At 45.8% G+C, this 21560-nt stretch overlaps 1 protein-coding gene across 1 annotated transcript in view; it reads right to left on the bottom strand.

Annotated features, from left to right (window-relative positions):
- Window positions 1-21560, bottom strand: part of APBB2 (amyloid beta precursor protein binding family B member 2) — a 340123-nt gene that overhangs the window by 81533 nt on the left and 237030 nt on the right. The window contains exons 4-5 of the mRNA XM_088021349.1: window positions 21302-21387; window positions 21147-21207 (exon numbers count right to left, since the gene is read on the bottom strand). Coding sequence (XP_087877475.1) covers window positions 21147-21207; window positions 21302-21387 — 147 coding nt within the window. The remainder of the gene's footprint in view (window positions 1-21146; window positions 21208-21301; window positions 21388-21560) is intronic.

Genomic DNA, 21560 nt, shown 5'->3' with positions numbered 1-21560 from the left:
ATGCTCAATAAATATTTGTCACAATGCAGGCACTCAAGCTGGAGACAGGTAACATGCCAAGAGCACAGCAGATCTGATCAGGAATCCGGAACCACTGCTCTCTGGCTGTGGCCTCGGCAAGTTAATTGTCCTCAGTTTCTGCATCCTTGGAGGGATAACCCCACCCCTGCAGGGCAAGGTCAAAGCGTCTGCAAAAGGCTGTTTTTTATACGATGTGAAATGGTCACTCTCACAAAGGGTAGAAGACTGGAGGCAAGAGGGACTTCTGAAACCTGCTACCTCACACGTCCGACTAGGGCACATGTCAAATCCTTCCCCCACCCCCCACCCCCACCCAGCCAAACATCCAATCATGACCCTCCTGGATGGCTCCAACCTACCGCAGCCCACGGCCCAGGACAACTCAGAGTCCCCACAAAGCATCTCCAAGAACCATGATCTGACGGTAACCACAGAAACTTCTCCTGGTGGGACAGGGACCATGTTAGACAGAAGGGAACTTTTGCTGGAGACATTCGAATGCCAAAAGAAGCTGAGTCTGTGGCAGTAAACACCAACTTCCCAGCCCACACTCCCCGAGCTGGAGTAAGAGCCTGTGCAAGTCCAGGCCAAGGAGCTAGGCTGGCAGGATCCCGCTTCTATTCCTGCTGATAAGCAGCAGATGTCTGCACTCCTGGGAAACCACTCTTACTCCCTGAAAGTGTGAATGGTATTTTAATTTTCCCCTACAGGAGTCTTGGAAAAGACTGGGAGGCAAGTTCTGTGATCCACATGGCTGATTTACACTATAGATTATATTTCTGCTGCTGTAAAGCTGAGAAATGTTATTTGCAGAGTAAGCATAGAGTAAAACCATAATGAATATCCAAGTTCTGCACATAAAGTAGGCCACTTTATTTTGCTGGGGAAAGCAGGATGGCCATGTGAGCTTTAGAGGAGATGCTGATCCAAAGAAAGGCGCAGAGAGAGCCTGAAGTCAGGAGACAGGCTGTTCCCTCTGGGCTGGGGGCTGGGGGTTGGGGGCTGGGGACCTGGGGAAACAGGGAATAGTCAGAGCTGGGACACTGGGGAGATGGGGAAGTTACAAATACAATCTCAACTAATAACAAGCCTATTTGCAATATGGAAAATGCAATCTTCGAATAAACAGAGTATCAGTCTTAACAACAGTTAGCCAAAAGCATGCTTGAACCTGAGGACATTCAGAACTGATCTGACCCTCTACTCTAAAACGTGCCCAATGGACGACTCCAAAAAGAGTGATGCTGCCTGGTCTTGAATGAAGTCCTTCCTCAGAATGGCTCAGGTGCAAATACAGTCCATTCTCACTATTTGTGGATTCCATATCCACAAATTCACCTACTTGCTGAATTTTTCTGTAACCCCCAAATCAATTCTCGTCGCACTTCTGTGGTCACTCCTGGACATGTAAGAGGGGCAAAAAATTCGGGTTGCTTGATGTGCATGTTCCCAGCTGAGACTGAACAAGGCAATACTCTGCCTTCTTGTTTTAGCTCTCATACTGTCAATAAGTGTTCTTTATGTGATTATGTAGTATCTCATTTTTTGCATTTTTGTGCTTTTTCTTGGTGATTTCACTGTTTAATATGGCCCCGAAGCAAAGTGCTGAAGTGCTGTCCAGGATTCTCAAGCGCAAGAAGGCTGTGAGGTGCTTTATGGAAACAGGTGTGCTAGATAAGCTCCATTCAGGCACAAGTTATAGTGCTATTGACATGAATTCAGTGTTAATGAATCAACAATATACATTAAATAAGGTGTCTTTGAACAAAAACACCCATAAAACAAGGTTGTGTATGAATAGGTTGATGAAAATGTGACCAGAGACTCCCAGGAACCTAGTTCTGTATTTCTCTTAGGAACGATGCTTCAGTATTTGCTAATTTAGTGTTAGCAGTGCTTTTAGAGGATTTTAAAGAACCACCGCAAATGATGAGCATCAACCGTATCTGCCCTTCATCCCAGAGCAAGGATGGAGGGGCCTGGGGTAGTGAAAGGAGCTTACTTCCTCTTATGCTTTCTGGATCTTATGGTAGTAGGATGTAGGCAGGATTAATAGCCATGAAGCCATGGTTTCTTGTCCTGGTGCTGCTAGCAGCTGTGACCTACAGGATGTCCCCTGATTATCTAGGTTTCACTTTCTTCATTGAACAAGTAAGAGAGGAGAAGGGGAGCCAAGAAGGGAGAAGGGTCTGGGCTAGAAGATCTCTCTGGACATTTCCAACTGTGAGATACCTCTCTAACACCTTATCCCGCTCTCGTCCCCATGGGCCACTCACACGGCTCCAGCCACACTGGCCTCCAGGCCGGTCCCTCCTCTGCCAGGCAGGTGCTCACCTTGGCCTCCCCCACGATCTACCTAGTGCCCTCCCTCACATCTCACCTGATGTCCCTTTCTCAGGAGGCCTTCCCTGACTATGTAAAACTGTAACCCCTCCCAGCAAGCTCTAGCTCTGTCTTCCCTACTTTATTTTTCTCAATAGCGTAGGTATTTTCACCTACTGTACTTATATTCCACTTCTGTGTTGTGCTGTTTATCTCCCTCCTCACAGTGGAAGGTAAATCACACAAAGGCAGGGAGTTGGTCTGCCGTATCCCCCACCCCCAAGCATAGGACCCAACTGCTGAAAGAGTTAACTAAATAAGTTCATATATGTAAAGTAGGCTTTGGGCAGTACTTGGTGCCTAGTAAAAGTGAGCTATAATTAACATCATCAGGACTGACTGCATTTTTGTTGTTGGTTTATAAGAAAGGTTTTATTTGATGACTCACCAAGAAACGAAAAATCTGCACTTTTTACAAAGCGCCTGGAATGGACTCATTGAGCTCATAAAATACAAAGACCTACAAAGACCTTAATTATAAGTACTGCTATTACCAACCCTAAAGAGAGCATTTATGATGTTTTATATCTCCAAGCTGACTCCTAGAAGTCTGTAAGTACTCACGCAGGAAAAGCATTTATCCATGGCGCAGAGACCCAGAACACAAGGGCTCTGGGGACCTGGAACCCAACCACCTCATTTCACAAATGAGTAAACCCACGTCCTGAGAGCATCACCCGCTAACAAGAATGAGTATCTGCCTCGCAGGGAGTGCAGCAGGCTGTCTTCCAGGGGTTTCCTCAGGAACCACCACTAACGGAAACACTCCTGACCAACTGGCACTTACTTACCTATAAATGCAAAGACGGAGTGAACTTGAAGAGGGGCTCTTCCAAGGCATTTGTGGCAATTCAAGAAGAAGGATTTTAAGTAGTTGTTTTAAAAAATTCACTTTAAAGTAGATATACTGCATTCTTAGGGTAGGGATGAGATATTAAAAACAAGGGCATTTTCAGTATGAGAAAAATACTCAAGTAACACTTTAAAACCAGTTACCAAATACCTGTTTAGAAGTATAAGGTGCTCTGAAGTGTCCTGAATATTAACATTGTGTAATAAAACTCTTTAAAATGAAAAAAAAAAGAACAATGCATTTTCAGCAATACACTAGAATAAAGGCTAAAAAGGTAATCCTAGAGATGACAAGGTATCTGAGGAAATCTTAAGACTTTATCTGACCAGAGACACCCCTTGTGGTGCTGCCATTACCAAGCCTGTTTAAGAGATAGATACCAAGTTCCCAAGGTAGTAACTTCCCCCTGTTCTTCACGTGGAGACTGGAAGCTCTCACTCTGTATTAGGGCAATACAGGGTTTCCGAATGCAAGAAGATGGGTTTCTATTTGAACAAAGCATCTTTGGCCCATGTCGATGCATCTGCTGGGTTTCTGTCCCAGATAGGCAATATACCTGTGTCTCAAACACAATCGTGTTTGAACTTGCATGTGTGTGGACACTAGGAAAGGATGGGTAGAAGGAGCCTGAAGAATGCTCAGTAGCTCCAGAAACTGAAAACTGTTCTATCGGGGCGCCTGGGTGGCTCAGCTGGTTAAGCGACTGCCATCAGCTCAGGTCATGATCTCGGGGCTCTGGGATCGAGTCCCGCATCAGGCTCCCAGCTCAGCGGGGAGCCTGCTTCTCCCTCTTCCACTCACCCAGCTTGTGCTCACTCTCTCTCTCTCTCTCAAATAAATAAAATCTTAAAAAAAAAAAACTGTTTTAAGAGCAAGCATGACTGTGACCAACAGTGGTGACCACACAAAATCACCAAGGAGAGGAGGGACCTGGAGACTGTTGGAAAGCAATGGCTTCCCAAAAGCCCAAGAGGCGATGTGACTCTGCAGATCGGATCCTGTCACAAAGCCTTGGGATGGTAATGAGGCACCAGGGAGTAAGCAGTGAGGGAGGTAAGTCTGGACAGAGACAGGGTGCAGAGAACTGTGGGAAGGGCCAGAGGGGAGGAGGGGGAACTTAGTATTCTGACTTCCACAGGCTCCCTCCCCAGGACAGGGTTCCCAGACAGGGACCAAGCCAGCTGGGGGACAAGTGGGCTTCTAGCCCCAGAACGGAGCTGCGGTGGGTCTAGTGATTTGGGTCCGAGACAGCTGGCTCAAGTTCCAGAAGCCTCATTCCCAAACTTCTTTTCCTAAACTCCTATGGTAGACAGTCAATAGCTCATCTTGTACTGCTCTATTCTTTGAATTAATTCCAGCTCTCCAATTAGCCTCTGAGCCTTGTTTTCAGAATGGAACTCAAAGTTTTTCTTGTCCTCTACTTGATCGATGAGGCCTATCAAAAGAAAGTGACTTGCCCTAGGTCGCCTAGCCTGTGAGCGGCAGGTATGGACGAGTTTGTGTGTGTGCGTGTGTGTGTGTGTGGGGGGGGGGGGTCTCTTGATTCTCAACACAGTACCCCTTCCACTGTCCCCTGCAGGTTCCCACAAGAGCCACTTGAGGTCAGAGAACAACTGAGTATTTTTTTTTATATATCCTACAATGCCTAGGGAAGTGCCAAGCACATCCTCAGCACTTAACATCTGTTGATTAATTTTTTCTTCTGAGAAAATGCAGTGTTATCCAGAGAAAAATCAGCAAAACTAAGCAAAGCAACATGAGCCCTGTGAATTCTAAAGAACAGTGGAGGAAGTCCAGATTAATTTCCTCAGTGAAGAATGAAAAGGGTATCTTGAGGTATTTGGATGAGAGTGGGGAAAATGCCAACCCAAAGTTGTCCTTTCACACAACATATCGAGCAAGAGGTAGGGGCTTTGGAATTGCAAGGAGAACTTGGAGAGTGGTAATACCGAACTTCTTAAGGAAAAGATACTAAAATAAGGAACCTTCTACCAAAAGGGCTGTGAGCCCTTATCTCTGGAGCAAAGCTTTAAAGACAGTATGCTGAATGAACACTCCACGACAACGCATTGGAGCGCTGACCACACCATTGTTAAAAGTGCTTTGGGAAGAGCCTTTACACCGTGAAGGAGAGAACAGCAGTTCACACCTGAGTACATATAGGACACAAAATAATATTTGTTTTTATATCTTCAGAACATCTTCACATGTTGACAATGGGATGTGCCCCAGGGCGAGCCAGACCACATTATCTGGATTCGACACAGCTTACTTACTCTAGTGGGACAGAAGACTAGTTTCACCCAGCATGTCATCACCCAGCATGTCATCACCCTGCCAACATACGGGGACTCGGCGCTGGCATGACAACATGCTCCCCTCGGCGGACCCCCCATCCTTCACAGACAGAAACCCCCAGAGAACTCGAGAGGAACAGGAAGACGTTTTACTATTAATGGAATGCCCAAATATGCCGTGGGCCACTGGGAAGTCTCAGCTTCCTGTGTCAATTTCCCCCCTCTGTGTTAACTTTATAATAAGCTAAAAAAAAAAAAAGACAGATAAAAGATTTTGGGGAAAAGTTTTATAGGTGCTACATTATTTATCTCTCTGACGGTAAGAGTGCTTTAATGCTGCTCAAGGCAGCAGGCCAGATAACGCTGCAGTCCTTCATTCTTTGGCGATCCCTGTAAGTCCTGAGCCCCTGCAAGGGCTGGTGCGGGCGGGGCGGTGGGGGGGCAGGAGCAGCAGTGGGGCCAAGGAGCAAGCAAACCCACCCACAGTTCCCTGCAACAGGGGGGCAACTCTGAGGTCAATTAATATTTACATAGAACTCTGGATTAAGTTTGTTTTTTGTTTTGGTTTGGTTTTTTTAAGCTAGCATAAAGGCCCTGCTGGCTAAAGCCCCATCTTTTCAACCAGGGCTCTGTGAGTGGCAGGTATGGATGAGCAGGTATGGATAAGCCCGGTCTGGCCTTAAACCAGGGGCACCAGAAAAGGAAGGCTTGTATGACTGGACTCAGGGGCTTCGTTCCCATTCTGGCTGAACCAGTGAGGAATTCTGAATTGAAGAATGCTTCCCAAAACCGTGCTCTAGATTTGTTCTATGTAAAGTGAAAAATCACAACACACACACACACACACACACACACACACACACACACACACGGAATGCAACCAATCAAAAAATTGTTTCAAGGCTTGTTTTGTCTATAAAACAAGGCCACCAACAATCCCACTGACATCGAGGAAATTCTTTATACATATCACCACTGTCTCCTTTCTGGAAATTAGATTGAAACTCCTTGCATACAGAAGCTGGTACAATCTGCATTGCCATCAACAACCATTGTATTCCCAGACATTTCCCATTTTAATTTTTTTCCTAAGGCCTGGAAAACAAACTTCTGCTGCTTGTGTTAAGCTAGGACACTTTGTAAAGCTCCAGTTGCTACAGTGATTCCCAAGCTCAGGGTTTGGGGGGGGGGGCAGGTGCTTTCCAGTGAGGAGGCCTCTCCAGCTGACTTCGTCCACACAGCAGCAAAACCCGTAACCCACCACGGCTGACAGGACTATGGGAACCCCACTATAGCACAATTTTGTGAAGAAACTGTTGGAAGACCAAAAGTATTCATTATGTTCAGCTACAGCTGCAGGTTATCAAAGCATCTTTTTCTTTTATTTTTTTTAAGATTTATTTTAGAGAAAGCAAGTCTGTGAGTGCACACAGGGGGAGGGGGCAGAGAGAGAGAGAGAGAGAGAGAGAGAGAGAGAGAGAATCCTCAGACTCCCTGCTGAGCTCGGAGTCTGGCCCAGGCTCGGCGCTGGGCTCAATCTCATGACCCTGAAATCATAAGTTGGATGCTTTACCGACTGAGCTACCCAGGCGTTTCTATAACATCTTCTACAACATTTCTCTGGTCATTTCTATAACGTCTTCTTTGGTCCTCACAGTAACACTATGAGGTTCCCAGCACAGGCATTAGCATCATCCCATTCTACAGAGGAGACAAGCAAAGTCCAGAGAGGTTAAGTGACTTATCAAAGTCACACAGCTCCTCACCCACAGAACTGGAGCCAGAACTCAGGTCTTCCGGCTCCTACTTCATACTCTTTCCACTTGGAGCATGGCCCTGCAGGAGGGACAGGGACAGTGGCTGGATTTTCCTCTTTTGTCATTCACTGGGAGTCGACTGCCTGGGATCACCACTACAAAGCAAGCAACCAAAACCAAAACCAAAACACGCACAGAAACCGTATTTTGTATTTCCTCTCAATCTCTGAAACAGTCGCACATCTTCAGGACATCCTCAGGTAAACTTGAGCCGGTGGTATAGAATTCCCACAACAATCACACGGGAAATCACAGCAACAAACCAGACATGCCCACGAGGCCACGGGAAGGCCCACCTACATGACGGGCAAGAGTCCAAAGACGAAAAGCTTGGGCTTGGAAGCCAGATTGCCTGGGTGCAAATCGCAGCTCTGCCATTCACCAGCTATGGAACCGTGGGCCAGTCACCTAAGATGCTATCCCTCAGCTTCAACTAAAAATACGAGAAACGAAAGAACACACCTCCCAGAGCTTGAGAGAAGAGAACAGTGGTAGCACTGTGTGGATGTCTGCCACTGCCATTTTCAGAGGTGCTAGATGAGCCTCAAACACAGAAAACTGAGCGTGCTGAGAACTGCCCCAAACCACCTTGGTATATTTGTGCCTCGCAAATACGAAATGCTCAATGGACATTAGCTATCATCATGATCATCTGATTATCAGAAAGAACATGGGCTTGAGAGTCTGTCTCACTCAGGTTCAAATTTTAGTTTGTCTACATAATAGATCTGTGATTTTAGGAACATGACTTAAATTCTGTAAATCTCAATTTCCTCATCTGTAAAAAAATGGAATAATAGTACCGCGTTCTTTGCAGGGTCACGTGGAGAATCAGATGCCCCACAGCACGTCACACACCCAGTAGGGTGCTCAGCATGTGGATGGAATCAGAGTAATGTGAGTTTCCTTCTCTCCGCCACCCTCTACCATTCCCAAATGATGACAGTCTACGCTGGACGTCCATTCATGTTTCTAGATCTCAACTAAAACATGTCGAAGATGTATAAGAATACGTGAAGTAAGAAAGATGAACTTCATACAGCATTTTATGTTACTTATCGAGTAACACCGGTCTACAGCATTAGTGTAGGGGGACAAAACTGAGCACTGTCTAAATAAGCTCTAGGTTGCTAAAGACCTCATCTGAACTCACAGCTTTAAAAAAAAAATCATGGGAAGGGCTTTTTGAGAAATCATATATTTTTGGCTCTGGGATCCATGTGTCATTTACATGGGCCAACTTCCCAGCCTTGCTAGAGATGGGGCGGCAGGGGAGGGGGGTCATTGCTGCTCAGACTGACCATTGTAATGTGGCTGGAGCAGAAAAGTGGGCCCCAGGTAGGAACCTGTCTGCCCCTTTCTAAGCAGCAAATCTGCTAAGGGAATGAGAGATTGTAATAGAATCCAAAGGGACACCTCTCTGCTCTGTGCCCATAGAAGGTGAACTAAAGCATCATCTGGCTAGAGATCTGGGTTAAGAACATGTTGGTTCAATAGCTAACCATAGTCTTAAGGAAGTTATTTTTAGTCTGAGGATCACAAGGTCAATTGAAATTATCTTTTAAACTAATTATTTTTAAAGATGTAATTGACATATAACATTGTGTAAGTTTAAGGTATACAATGTGTTGATTTGATACATTTATATATTGTAATATGAATACTATTATAACATTAGTTAATACCTGTAACACACCACATGATCTTGTGTGTGTGTGTGTGTCTTGTGATGAGAACAATTAAGATCTAGTGTGTCTTAGCAACTCAGAAATCTATAATACAGTATTACTGTGATTACCATTTTGTGCATTAGGTCCCCAGAACTTCTATCTTATAGCTGGAAGTTTGTACCCTTTGACCAACATCTCCCCATTTCCCCCACCCCTGAGCCCCTGGTAACCACTCTGTTTCTACGAGCTTGGTTTTTTTAGATTCCACATATGTGATATCATATAGTATTTGTCTTTCTCTGTGTGACCTATTTCACTTAGCATGATGCCCTCAAGGTCCATCCACGTTGTTGTTGCAAATGGCAGGATTTCCTTCTTTCTCATGGCTGAATAATACTCCAGTGTGTGTGTGTGTGTGTGTGTGTGTGTGTACGCATCACGTCTATATATACGTATATACACCACATATTCTTTATCCATTCATCTACTGACAGATGCTTAAACTGTCAATTAAAATTATTCCTGTGTTATTGCTTAGTGAACTGATCTCAAACATTGCCTTCAACATGAAGCAACTGAAATCCCATGTACATTTACAAGTTCTCTCTTCCAGCAACACTGTCACTGTCATTCTTAAACGAGACCACCATTTTCCCTGCTGCGTTGTTTTCTGTTGCTCCCGTCCCCAGTCTGATGGACCTCATCCCAGCTGACACGTAACAGCTACTGAATAAATACATGCCAAGCAAATGGATGGATGAATCCACGGAGACAACCGTCAGTACCAGAGACTGAAAACAAGGAAGCCTGACTATAAGCTTCACAAGCAGCAGAGCCAGGAGTACAGGAAGAACTCACACTCTGATCTTTGCGGCTTCACGATTTGATGAGTCCTGGGAGTGAGGGGAACAAGGTCTGCTGTCTATCTGCTGGCAACGTTTCAGGTAGCCCTGCCACGCCAGCGTCAGGACCCCGTGGTCTTGACCAGCTGGCCCTTCCTGGACGACCCCGCTCGGCTGGCTGAACACACTGCCGCTGCTTCTGCCCGAGGCTGCTCAGTTCTGTGACCGGCCACGGCCCCAGTTCTCTGCCCGGATCCCACGGGCCAGGTTCACACACCTGCTGCGCCACGTTCTCAGGACGCTCCTCTCCAGCATCGCTGCTGGCTGCGGTCCGCTCACCTCACCTGTTCCCCACTGCCTTCCTTCCGGGGAAGAGGAAGGTACCTTTCCTTAATTAGCCATTCCGGGCATCTGCCGCCACAGGGCAGAGCTGCCAAGGATGGATAACAATGCGTCTCATTCCAACAGCGCCCTTCAAAACTTGGGGGCTCAACATGGCTGCCAATTCCCCGACTACGCATTCACGCAAGTGTAGTGACCAGACGTTAATAAGGGAAAGGAAGCTGAGGGTCTGCCAGAAACGCAGCATTGTTTGGCCATGTTGGCAAATAAAGGGAGGAAAACAGTCTTAGAAACAGAAAAGCTGTCCTCTGGGCTAGGAGACAAAACGAACATCCAAGGCCAATGGCTCCATGTCCGAGAATGAGTGTCAGCTCTGCTCAGTGGGAAACTGTGCTGAACGAGGGTCAGGAAGACCGGCTTTGAGTCCTGCTCTTCCCAGACAAGCCACGCACTCTTGGGCAGATCACGTTGCCTCTCGGTGCTCCTTCCACTCCTCCTAAGGCTTGAATGGCTCTCGGTGCTCCTTCCATTCCTCCTAAGGCTTGAATGAGATAGTCTGTATTTTCTCTTTGTGAATGTCAACCTAAAAGCCACACACAAGAGGAAGAATCTCATTCTGCCAAGACTTGGTATGTTCATCATTGGCTCTGTGCCTTGGTTTCTTGATTCAACTGTGTTGATAATGCCCTTCACTAAAGACATTTTTGCTGAACAACTGAAATGTGGGAAAGACATTTACCGCAGCTTGATTGTTCCAAAGATGGCCGCAACAAAGCCTCCCGTCCTCTGTACTCTTGCCTCAAGAGGCAGAGTGCATGTCTCCACCTTTGGTCTGGGCCGGGACCGTCCTGATCAACAGAGTATGGTGGCAATGTGGGGTCAGTTCGAGGAATAGCCTTGTCTCACCTGGTGCCTTTAGCTGCCGGCTTCTTAGAAGCCAGACGCCACATGAGAAGTACACCCACCTACCCAGAGACCACGACTGTGAGAAACCCAAGCCACAGGGAGAGGCCCTGAAAGATGAGATGCCAGGTGAAGAGACAGAGAAGCCTAGGAGCACCGAGCTGCCAGGCATGTGAGTAAGAAGCCATCTTGGGAGTGGACCTTCCAGCCCCAGCTGCCTCCATGTGGATCAGAAAGGAAGTGCACTACTGAACCTTTCCCAATTCCACAAAATCATGAGCAAAATAAATAGTGGTTTTAAGCTCCCAAGTTCTGGCATGGTTTCTTACATAAGTATACAGGAACAGATAACAGAAACAATGCAATATGTAGCACTGGACAAATACGATAAACTTCCTTTTTTTTTTTTGAGGGAGATAGTACGTGCATGCACCTGAGCAAGTGGGGATGGGGGTAAGGGAGAGGGAGAAAGAATCCTAAGCAGACTCCACACCTGGCGCGGATCCCAACACAGGGCTCGATCTCACAATCCTGAGACCATGACCTGAGCCAAAATCAAGAGTCTGAAGCTTAACTGACTGAGCCACTCAGGCGCCCCGATGATGAACTTCGTATTAATAGATCCATTCCTAAAAGCATTTGCTGAAAATGAACACAGATTTACATACATTTTCAAATCTTCTGCATTTACATTTACAGAACGGGGAAGAATCACTCCGTCCTGTGGCAATGCAAGTACCCTTAGGCTTAGCATCAGCGTAAGTATCCTCTCCTGGAAAACCACGTGAGGCACCCCTTACTGGCGGCCAGGGTAGATGCCCCTGGCACAGTCTCCACTCATGACATGATAAGTCAGCACTCAGAACAATGCATCGAATTTGCCTGTTTGTTGTCTGCCTCTCGAAGCAGGGAAGGTATCTATTCCTCTTTGTATAAAAATAGTAAAAATGGCTAATGCATAGAGAATGCCTATTACGTGCCAGGGATATTTCCAGGCACTTAACATATATCTTATGTTTATAATATGCCAACCCAATGTTTACCCCACTTCCTGTGAGGTGGGTATTATTATCATTCCCACTTTACAAAAGAGGAAATAGAGGTACAGAGAGGCAAAAGCAACCTGCCCAAGGTCACCCAGCTAGTCAACAGCAGAGTCTTGCTTTAAACCCACTCAGTCTGGGTCCAAAATCCCAGAATGCTGTTAACCATTTATCATACAGCTTCTCCTTAAGCACTGGGCACTCAGTAAAGGTGTTTGATGCAATTAAGGCATCAACAACAGAAATCAAATCCACCCTTTTCATACAGATCAGGATTTCTGAAAGAAAAACCTGTGCCACATGAAATAAATGTCAATTATAAGAACTATACACAGACACAGAATCCCATACTAATGCTAAGTAATGATAATGAGTTTGTTACCCAGACCAGAAATAAATCTGAATGAGTAGATACTCCTTACCCTTTCCTGTTCATCTATTCATGCTAATCTAGTCAGTAGCCACTAATATAATTACTTCATGAAAATCTATGTTAATAAGAAACAAGGAAGGGCACAGATAAATAAAGCTCACAGAAGAATATTACAGTTTCATGTTCATTCATCGGCGCTTCAGAAAGTTCAGAAAGTTCCTCCACCAAACCCACTATCGGACTGATGTGCATCACCTCCATCCCCGCTACTGCCCATTTGGGGCAGGTTATACCAAAAGAGAAAGTAGACAAGCAGAGCTTATACAAAAATCCAGCGCCTGGTTAAAAAATCCCCCAACAGCTGAGAACTGGTTGCAAATGCGCCATAACAGAGCAGGCCAGTGCTGTGCAGAAAGGCTATGTCCCCATAGAAGGTCCACGGAAAGGATGCCTTATTGGGCAGGTTTCAAACTTTTCAGTGTTACTACTAGAAGTGTTGTGTGCTCCCAGCAGCAGCATCTGGGAGCCTAACAGAAATACAGTCCCTTGTCTCACCCCACAACACCTGAATCTGAATTTGCCAACACGGGCAGGGAAGTCTGAAAGCACTACAAAGGTCTGGACCACACGAGTCTGGATGACGGTGAAAAGAAAGCGGGGGGGGGGGGTCTGTCCTCAAGCGATGACCTTGCAGTTCCCTCACCCATACTCACCTCCGGCATCTCTGCTACCTCTACCCAAAACACCCGGGCAGCCTCAGCTTTACCCTCACAGCTTAGGGAACCAATAATCAGGGAGTGGGTGGGCCTGATGCTTTCTTGGGCTTTCAGGTCAAAAGCATCTGAGTTTGGGTGCCTGGGTGGCTCAGTCGTTAAGCGTCTGTCTTTAGCTCAGGTCATGATCCCAGGGTCCTGGGGTCGAGTCCCACATCGGCTCCCTGCTCAGCGGGAAACCTGCTTCTCCCTCTCCCATTCCCCCTGCTTGTGTTCCTGCTCTCTCTGTGGGTCTCTCTGTCAAATAAATAAATAAAATCTTTCAAAAAAAAAAAAAGCATCTGAGTTCAAGTTCTCCTTCCACCAGTCACTAGCTGTGTGATAAATTATGCGATCTGTTCGAAGCATCAGTTTCTTCTCTATAATCTGGGGAAATAAACATGATGCCTCATGTTTGCAGGAAAACTTAGCCTGTGAGTGCCTGCGTGCCAAACACAGGCTGAGCGTGTGTTTGGAAAAGGGGGGCCAGCGGCCTGTCTCCAGCCCTGGAGAGCACGACGGAGCCAGTTATGCTTTCTTCCCTTCTCCATCTTTGAAGATCCATCAGACTGCACTATTCCATCTCCAGATGCCATAGGTCAGGACTGCTACATTTCATCTGGCATCTTAACGTTTCTCAGGAACCAGAGTGACTTCTGAGATGATCACACATTCATTTCACAGAGGAGGAAGCTGAAAGGTGGAGAATTAAGTGCTTGGAACAAAATCATCCCCTTGCCAGGTCCTTTATTATGTATTTCAGAGGAGAAGTTTCTACAGGCAGTTCTAAAGACCTCTCTTCATAAATATCCTGGAAATGATTTGTTATGCACTCACACGGGGTGGGGTGGTCCAAGGCCCAGAAGACCCCACCTTTGAGTGCCATTTCCACCACGAGCTAATTGTGTGACCCAAGGAAAGTTATTTACTCATCTTTTCTGGGACTGACTTTTTTTTGCCTGTAAAGGAGGCCCTTTGGATCATCTCCAGGGTCACTTCCAGCTATAAGCAATTCAATGATTCCAAATGAAAGGTGCCCTTTGCGGATTTCTTTAAAGATGTAACTTTCGATATTGTCCACAAGGTGGCAGCACCCCTCCTTTACAGAAGTCCAGGCAGCATGACCCAAAGGATGAGAAAGAACTCTAAGAAACTAGCACACATTTTTCAAAGCATTAAGTTTTCTACAATTTAACTATAATATTTTATTTTAGTGTTGATCATTATCATCAAGAGTTTGGCCAGCAATGTGCTACATGCCATTAGGAAAGGACAGCTTTATGGGGCTAAGTTTGGATTTTAAGGTATTGCAAGTAGGATGAGCAAAGGTCAGACAGCAAATTAATGGGAATTTAGAAATGCAAGCTATGTTGACGGCCCAAACAGGGCCAGGGGTTGCCTTCTTGAAAATGAAGCACAAGAGGCAATCATCTACTAAAGGTTCGTGTATACAGGAATGTCAAAGGGCACCTGGGTGGCTCAGTTGGTAAAGTGGCTGCCTTCAGCTCAGGTCATGGTCCTGGAGTCTTGGGATCGAGTCTCACATGGGGCTCCCTGCTCAGCGGGGAGTCTGCTTCTCCCTCTGCCCCTCCCCCTGCTCGTGCTTGCTTGCTCTCTCTCAAATAAATAGATAAAATCTAAAAAAAAAAAACACTTTCACATGGAAAAGTAACACAAAAGACACAAAGAAAAAAATGATTAGAGAAAAAAATATTTGAGATTACAATAATGAATAAAATTTGAAATTTAAAATGCACAGAAACGAAATAATGTGGTACCCTGAATTAGACTTGGAACAGAAAACGGACATTAGAAGAGAAACTGGTAACATCAGAATAAAGTATTTAGTTTAATTGTTTTGTGCTCCTGTTAATTTCTCAGTTTTGACAAATGTACTAGGGTTATGTAAGACAGGACATTAGGGGAAGCTGGGTGAAGGGGATTTGGGAACTCTCTGTACTATCTTTGCAACTGTTCTGTATATCCAAAATTATTCTTAAGTAAAAATTTTATCTAAAACTTTCATAGAAAAATGTGCATCGAGGAAGAAACAGCCAAGAATGGACAGAAACAAGAGAGTTTCGTGAAGCAATGTCCTGTCTTGATAATTTAAGGAGACATTCTAGAGAAGGACATAGTAGCTCAGGTGCAAGAACACTAGGCTGAATCTGTTAAAATGACAAAGCCTCGAGTAAAGCAGGCGGTGAACAAAGAGGTGTATTCTAGGACATTACTGGGGGAATTACATGCCGCTGGATCCTTTCTGTAAAGCAATTTTGCCACAGGTGACAGAACCATACACCAACAGCCTCTGACCCAATAGGACCCTTTTTGGCAACCTACAAGGAGGAAAAAAGTCACCGAGTTTTATGAAGTTGTTGCTCCTATGGCCACTGGGTGCCTAGATGGATCACAGTGCTATTCATTAAATGCAGTAGTAAATATCAATGGAGTTAAGAATGACACATCTGAGAAGTGTGGAAAGGAACATATGAAATAAGTTTTTAAAATATTTAATTAATTAATTTGTTTATTTATTTGAGAGAGAGCGAGAGCACAAGTGTAAATGGGGGGAGGAGCAGAGGAAGAGGGAGACTCCGTGCTGAGGGTGGAGCCCGACATGGGGCTCGATCCCACGACCCTGAGATCATGACCTGAGCCAAAATCAAGAGTCAGACACTCAATCGACTGAGCCATCCAGGCATCCATGACATATTGTAGCACTCATGACACAGTATCCTGGATTGGGTCCCAGAACAAAAAAAAAGGACATTAGTGGGGGAAAAAAAGGAAAAAATAAGGTCTATAGTTAATAATATGGTATCAAGATTCATTTATTAATTTTGATGACTGTACTCTGATTATGAAGATGTTATTAGGGAAAGCTAGGTGAGGTAGGTATATGGGAACTCAATCTCTGTGACTGTTCTGTAAATCTAGAATCATTTTAAAATAAAGAAAAAATGAAGACCTCAGAATTATACACAAACACACCCATTGCTATCAACTACAAAAATAATTATTGTACAAAAAAGTAGGTGGGCTTGAAAAACATTTTCAGAGTTTTAAAAATACTTTGCTTTTGGGGTGTCTGGGTGGCTCAGATGGTTAAGACCTTCATTTCAGGTCATGATCTCCAGGTCCTGGGATAGAGCCCCACGTCGGGCTCCCAGCTCAGCGGGGAGTCTGCTTCTCCCTCTCCCTCTGCCTCTCCCCCTGCTTGTGCTCTGTCAAATAAATAAAATCTTTAAAAAGTAAAAAATAAAAATATTTTGCTCTTTGGGGAGGGGGTTAAGGAGGCGTGGCTGAGCGCGTGTGTGTGGGGGTGTGGGGGGTGTCTGTGGGTGTGGTGGGGGTGGTGTGGTCATTTTACGTTGCCATCGCTATTTAGAGGTTTCACTGAACAACTGATTGTCAAGGCGCCCAGACTCACAGTGGCTGGAGAGGGTTTGCAACACCCACATCCTGAGAGCCTGAAAATGATTTTAATTTTTTTAGCATGTTAACTTTCACTTAGGAAGAAAGACATGTTCTATAATAACTTTTTAGTAATGAGCCCTTAGGGGCTATATTTATAATTCCGTGGCACATGAAATTAATTTTTTTTTTCTTAAAGAAAGGATACTTTCTGCTTATCTGGGGGGCACTCAGTTTTCTAGTTTTTGGCAGATTGAAGGAATGTGCGGGGTTATCTAGAGAAATAACTTACTTCTACAAAAGAACCTGAACATCTAGAAAATCTAGGTCTTGCCACTCCTCCCTTCTTAGGTGCTCTAGGTGACATTAAACAGGAATGAAGGGGGCAGGTGGTAAAGGACAGAGGGTGCATGTGTGTTGTGGGGGGACTCCTCCAAAGTGACTTCACTGAAGTCAGTTCCAAGTTCCCTGGCTTTTTCAAAATTGGTAAAGAATAATTTCATTTAGGGCTGCTGGATTTTACGATGGTTGTAATTCTGAGAGGACAGCTTGGCCTTCCCTGCAAGGCTTCCTGTGCCCATTTCCACTGGGAGGTAGCGTGACCATGCATTCATCCAGAGAAGCACAGCCAGACTCCTCAATGGCCTCAAAGGAACGTCAACCCTGCTGTGTCCATGGCGAATGAAAGTGTGTAGATCTTCCAATCAACAGCGATGCAGCCCATCTCCACTCCAGCCCCCTTGGCTTCCTCCTGTTCCAGGCCCAACCTTGACCATAAGCCTCCTTGAAATCGTACTACTACGGGAGGGTTTAAAACACCCTGCAGCCCATCCCTTCCACTTCTAAAGTCCAGTTCATCACTGCCTCAAGTCAGACCAGCAAGCGAGGCCACACTGCCGTAACCTTCTATCACTTTACTTGAAATGAGTTTTGCTTGGGTGTTTGTCCTTTGCTTCCAATGAGTAATGCTATGAAACACCGACTGACAAAACCCAAATTTCCATATATCTACATATAGTTGGAATATTATTGAGGACACATCGTTTGGCGGTTGCCCCTAAGTAGGGCTCCAAGTGAGAATTTTCCTTTTTTTTTAAATTGAGGTATAACTGACATGTAACATTATATTAGTTTCAGGTGTATAACACGATGATTCAGTATTTGCATATATTGGAAAATGATCACCAAAATAAGTCTAGTTAACATCCATCACCATGCATAGTTACAAATTTTTTTGTTCTTGTGATAAGGACTTTTAAGATCTACTCTCTTAGCAACTTTCAAATTTGCAATGTGTAAGGAATTTTTTTCTCCAGGTCTAGTGAGCCTGGGCTCTGTAGCTACATGGCCTGGATTCAGATCCTGATGCTATTTACTTACTAGCTGCTTAACCTTCTACGGCTCAGCTTCCTCATCTGCAACATACAGATAATGACAGTTCGGCCACTGGATTTTTGTGAGGATGAGAGCCAGCAGAAATAAAGTCTTAAGGACAATGCCTATAGCAAAAAGTTAACGATGAATATTCATTATTACAGTTACTTTATAAAGAAGCACTAGAAAAACGGTTACATACCATCGGGACTGGGAGGCTTCTGCCTCATGCACATTGTGATTCATATGACATAGGGTTCTAAAACCCTCCGCCCTCCCACTGTGCTGCGGGGTCTGCAACAATGATAACGACAGCATGAGGACCTTCAAAATCCGGGGCCGGCGGGGTTGGCTGCCAACATCTTTTCAGGATTCTGAGCTGTCCTAGGGATTTGTGCTATCCACCCTAAGAATCCTCGATGTAAATAATCACCAAGAGGCACAAAAATGAACCTGCAGGTCAACTTCCATAACTGTGCAGAGTCCTATGATCTGAAAAGCCATATTTTTTTTCTTGTCCCTAGTCTGATCTTTTTTTTTTTTACATTTTTAAAAAAATTTTATTTATTTATTTGTCAGAGAGGGGAGAGGGACAGCACACGCAGGGGTAGCGGCAGAAGCAGGCTCCCCGCCGAGCAGGGGGCCTGATGCCAGGCTCGATCCCAGGACCCTGGGACCATGAGGGGAGCCGAAGGCAGACGCTTAACCGACTGAGCCACCCAGGCCTCACGCTGGTCTGATCTCTTCTGACTCTTGTCTGTTATCCCAGTACAGACAGATGCACTGATTATTCCTTTACATTTTCTGTGCCTTAAAAAAAACGCATTTGTTTTCATAAGTTTTCTAAGACCTTCTATAAAACAAAGTAGGATATAAAATAAAGAATACCATACATGTACTTTTTTGTTTAGAACTCAGTCCAGCTTCGGTAACTTATGGCAACACAGAACCTCCTTATTAACGGGCAAATTCACAAGAGGTGTTGGAACAGACACGTGGGCCCTACCAGGGGCAGATAAAGAATTCAGTGAACAGGACCAGTGGGAGGTAAAAAGAGAAAGCACAACTTGGGTCATGTTTCAACCAGGCCTCCTGTTCCTGGTAACCAATTCCACCTCCCCTCCCGCTTCACCCCTCCCCGCCCACTCTCATCAATTTCACGCGGCCATCACTCCCCAGCCCTTTCCCCCTCCACCTCCAGCCTCCGCCTGATAACCCTTGTAAAACACCTGGGTGCACAGCAAATGAGTCCCGCCTTCCTGTTTTACTGCATCCGCTCCCTGCCATAAAACTTATCTTTAAAGACCAGCATGTTGGACGCCTGGGTGGCTCAGCTGGTTAAGCGACTGCCTTCGGCTCAGGCCATGATCCTGGAGTCCCGGGATCGAGTCCCGCATCGGGCTCCGCGGGGAGTCTTCTTCTCCCTCTGACCCTCTTGCCTCTCGTGCTCTCTATCTCTCATTCTCTCTCTCTCAAATAAATAAAATCTTTAAAAAAAATTAAAAAAAAATAAAGACCAGCACGTTAGCAGCCCACGGACCTGTTCAGAATGCCGCTGGCTTGGGGATGGCCTTCATCTGTGCTGAACACGTTGCCGGGCAGATTAGCAGCGGCGGGGGCGGGTTGTTCAACTGCGGGCCCCGATTCCCACAGCCCTGAAGGCGGCATGGCAGTTTCTAGCCGAAGAGTCAAGGTTTTGAAACTGCATGGTGTTTCCCCATTTAACTATTACTAAGGGAGCTTACTGGCTGTTTTATTCACAGACACCCATCTGCTTTGGGAGTAAGAAAAAATATCGAGGACCAGCTACATAATTTGCAAATGGAAAGGTAATATGCAGAATGAAAATGCAGAGCCCCTGTTCAAAAGGCAGGGGAAAAACTGCCATAAAAAGGGCTGAAACAAAACTGTTGCCTTTCTTCTGCATTCCTTCTCTTCACTCATTACAGTGTGTTTTCCTTGGTATTTAAAGTCATGCTCTCTTGGGCACGGGACACCTGCAGGGTAAGCGCAGACCCTCACAAATGCCCAGGGGCCCTGTCCACTGCCAGGGACCAACACCTTCTGGGTTCTCCATCCCCGGAGCTGCTGGACTGATGCGCCCACGCCCTGGCCAGGAATGGGGAAACTGAGTCAGGAATACCCCTTTCCCGTGGACCCATCTCCCCTACCCTCCCTGAGGCGCAGCAGATAGGTGACCCTAAAGTATACCACAACACCTGTGCCAGAACAAACCAGGTACCCGGATTGGGAGTGGGCTGAACTGCCCCCAATCTAACACACCGCTGTGCTGTCAGCCTGGGCTGGGTAGGCCACTACTTTGCCCTCTCTCGAGATGCCATGGGAGCATGTGTGTCCCAAGCCAGCTCGCCCCATGCTCCCAGTGAGGCCCCTACTAGCAGGAGTGATTGCTGGTTGGAGGCAGGCATGAGGATGTGTGGCAGGGCCTGAGGTGCCGAAGAGGAGGGGAACGAGCTCAGGGACGTAGGGAGATAGCAGGACTGTTCCTAAACCAAGGCTCCAACTCCCTGGTGCATCGCCCCATTGGACGTCGCTTACAAAAACACAAATCCAAAGATAAGAGTATTAAGAATTTCAAGATGGCGACCACACTGCATGAAAGCCCAGGCATGGGACCCATCATAAATCAGACCTGTGTTTGAGAGAGATGGTGCAGGTGTGAGGCTGTTCTGGAAGAGGTGGGCATGAGGAGCCTCGTACCACCCGTCGACAGACCCTCCCATTGCTCTGCAAGGCTTCTGAAGCCTACTCACTTGGACAATAATTGTAACTTATTGTTACACAAACTTGTACTTTGTGCAAAGAACTGAGGTAGTGAGATACTGGCACAGTCTTGATGGTTATGGAAATCCTCCCAAACCGAACGTGGCCTAGGGATTTATTTCAAGTGCTGGGGAAGTCAGCAAAGAGAGAGGATGGAGGAATAATTCCTTAGTCAGTGGCTCTGGGTTGACAGTTTATAAAAACTGAGCCATTTCCAAAGCCATTACTTCGATGCAAGAACATAACCCGGCTGCTGAAAGCACGTTTCTTACAAACCTTGGCTTCTGGGTCACTATTGATACCACAAGAATCATCATCATCAGCACGTGGGGCATTTCTAGAAAGAAAAACAGAAAACTGGACTTAGAATTCTACTGTAAACTCTAGCTGCACGAAGCCACACATTATGGCAGGTCCTTCCCATGTCTTACCTGAGTTTCAAAGATGCATAGCGGAGTGTTGCTCCTTCAAACTCTTTTAAACTGGGGTCCGGGTTAACTGTGGCTGCATGCAAATCCTAGGGGAAAATAGATCCCTGTTAATGGAGAAAGGGGGAGGGCCCCTGACTTGGCCTCAAATATCAAAGGGGAGAAAAGTCCTCCCGGCATGAGGCAGAGAGTGTATGTGAGCTTAGGCAGAAAAAGGGCATGCAAGGGCTGCTGGATGCTGGCTCAGTGCAAGCCCCAGGTT

This window comes from Eumetopias jubatus, unplaced genomic scaffold (genome assembly GCF_037043125.1).
Source record: "Eumetopias jubatus isolate StellerSeaLion01/CBP00866 unplaced genomic scaffold, mEumJub1_p1.0 scaffold_2, whole genome shotgun sequence".
In the NCBI taxonomy this organism is placed as follows: Eukaryota; Metazoa; Chordata; class Mammalia; order Carnivora; family Otariidae; genus Eumetopias; species Eumetopias jubatus.
This window is presented reverse-complemented; position numbering and strand designations above follow the sequence as displayed.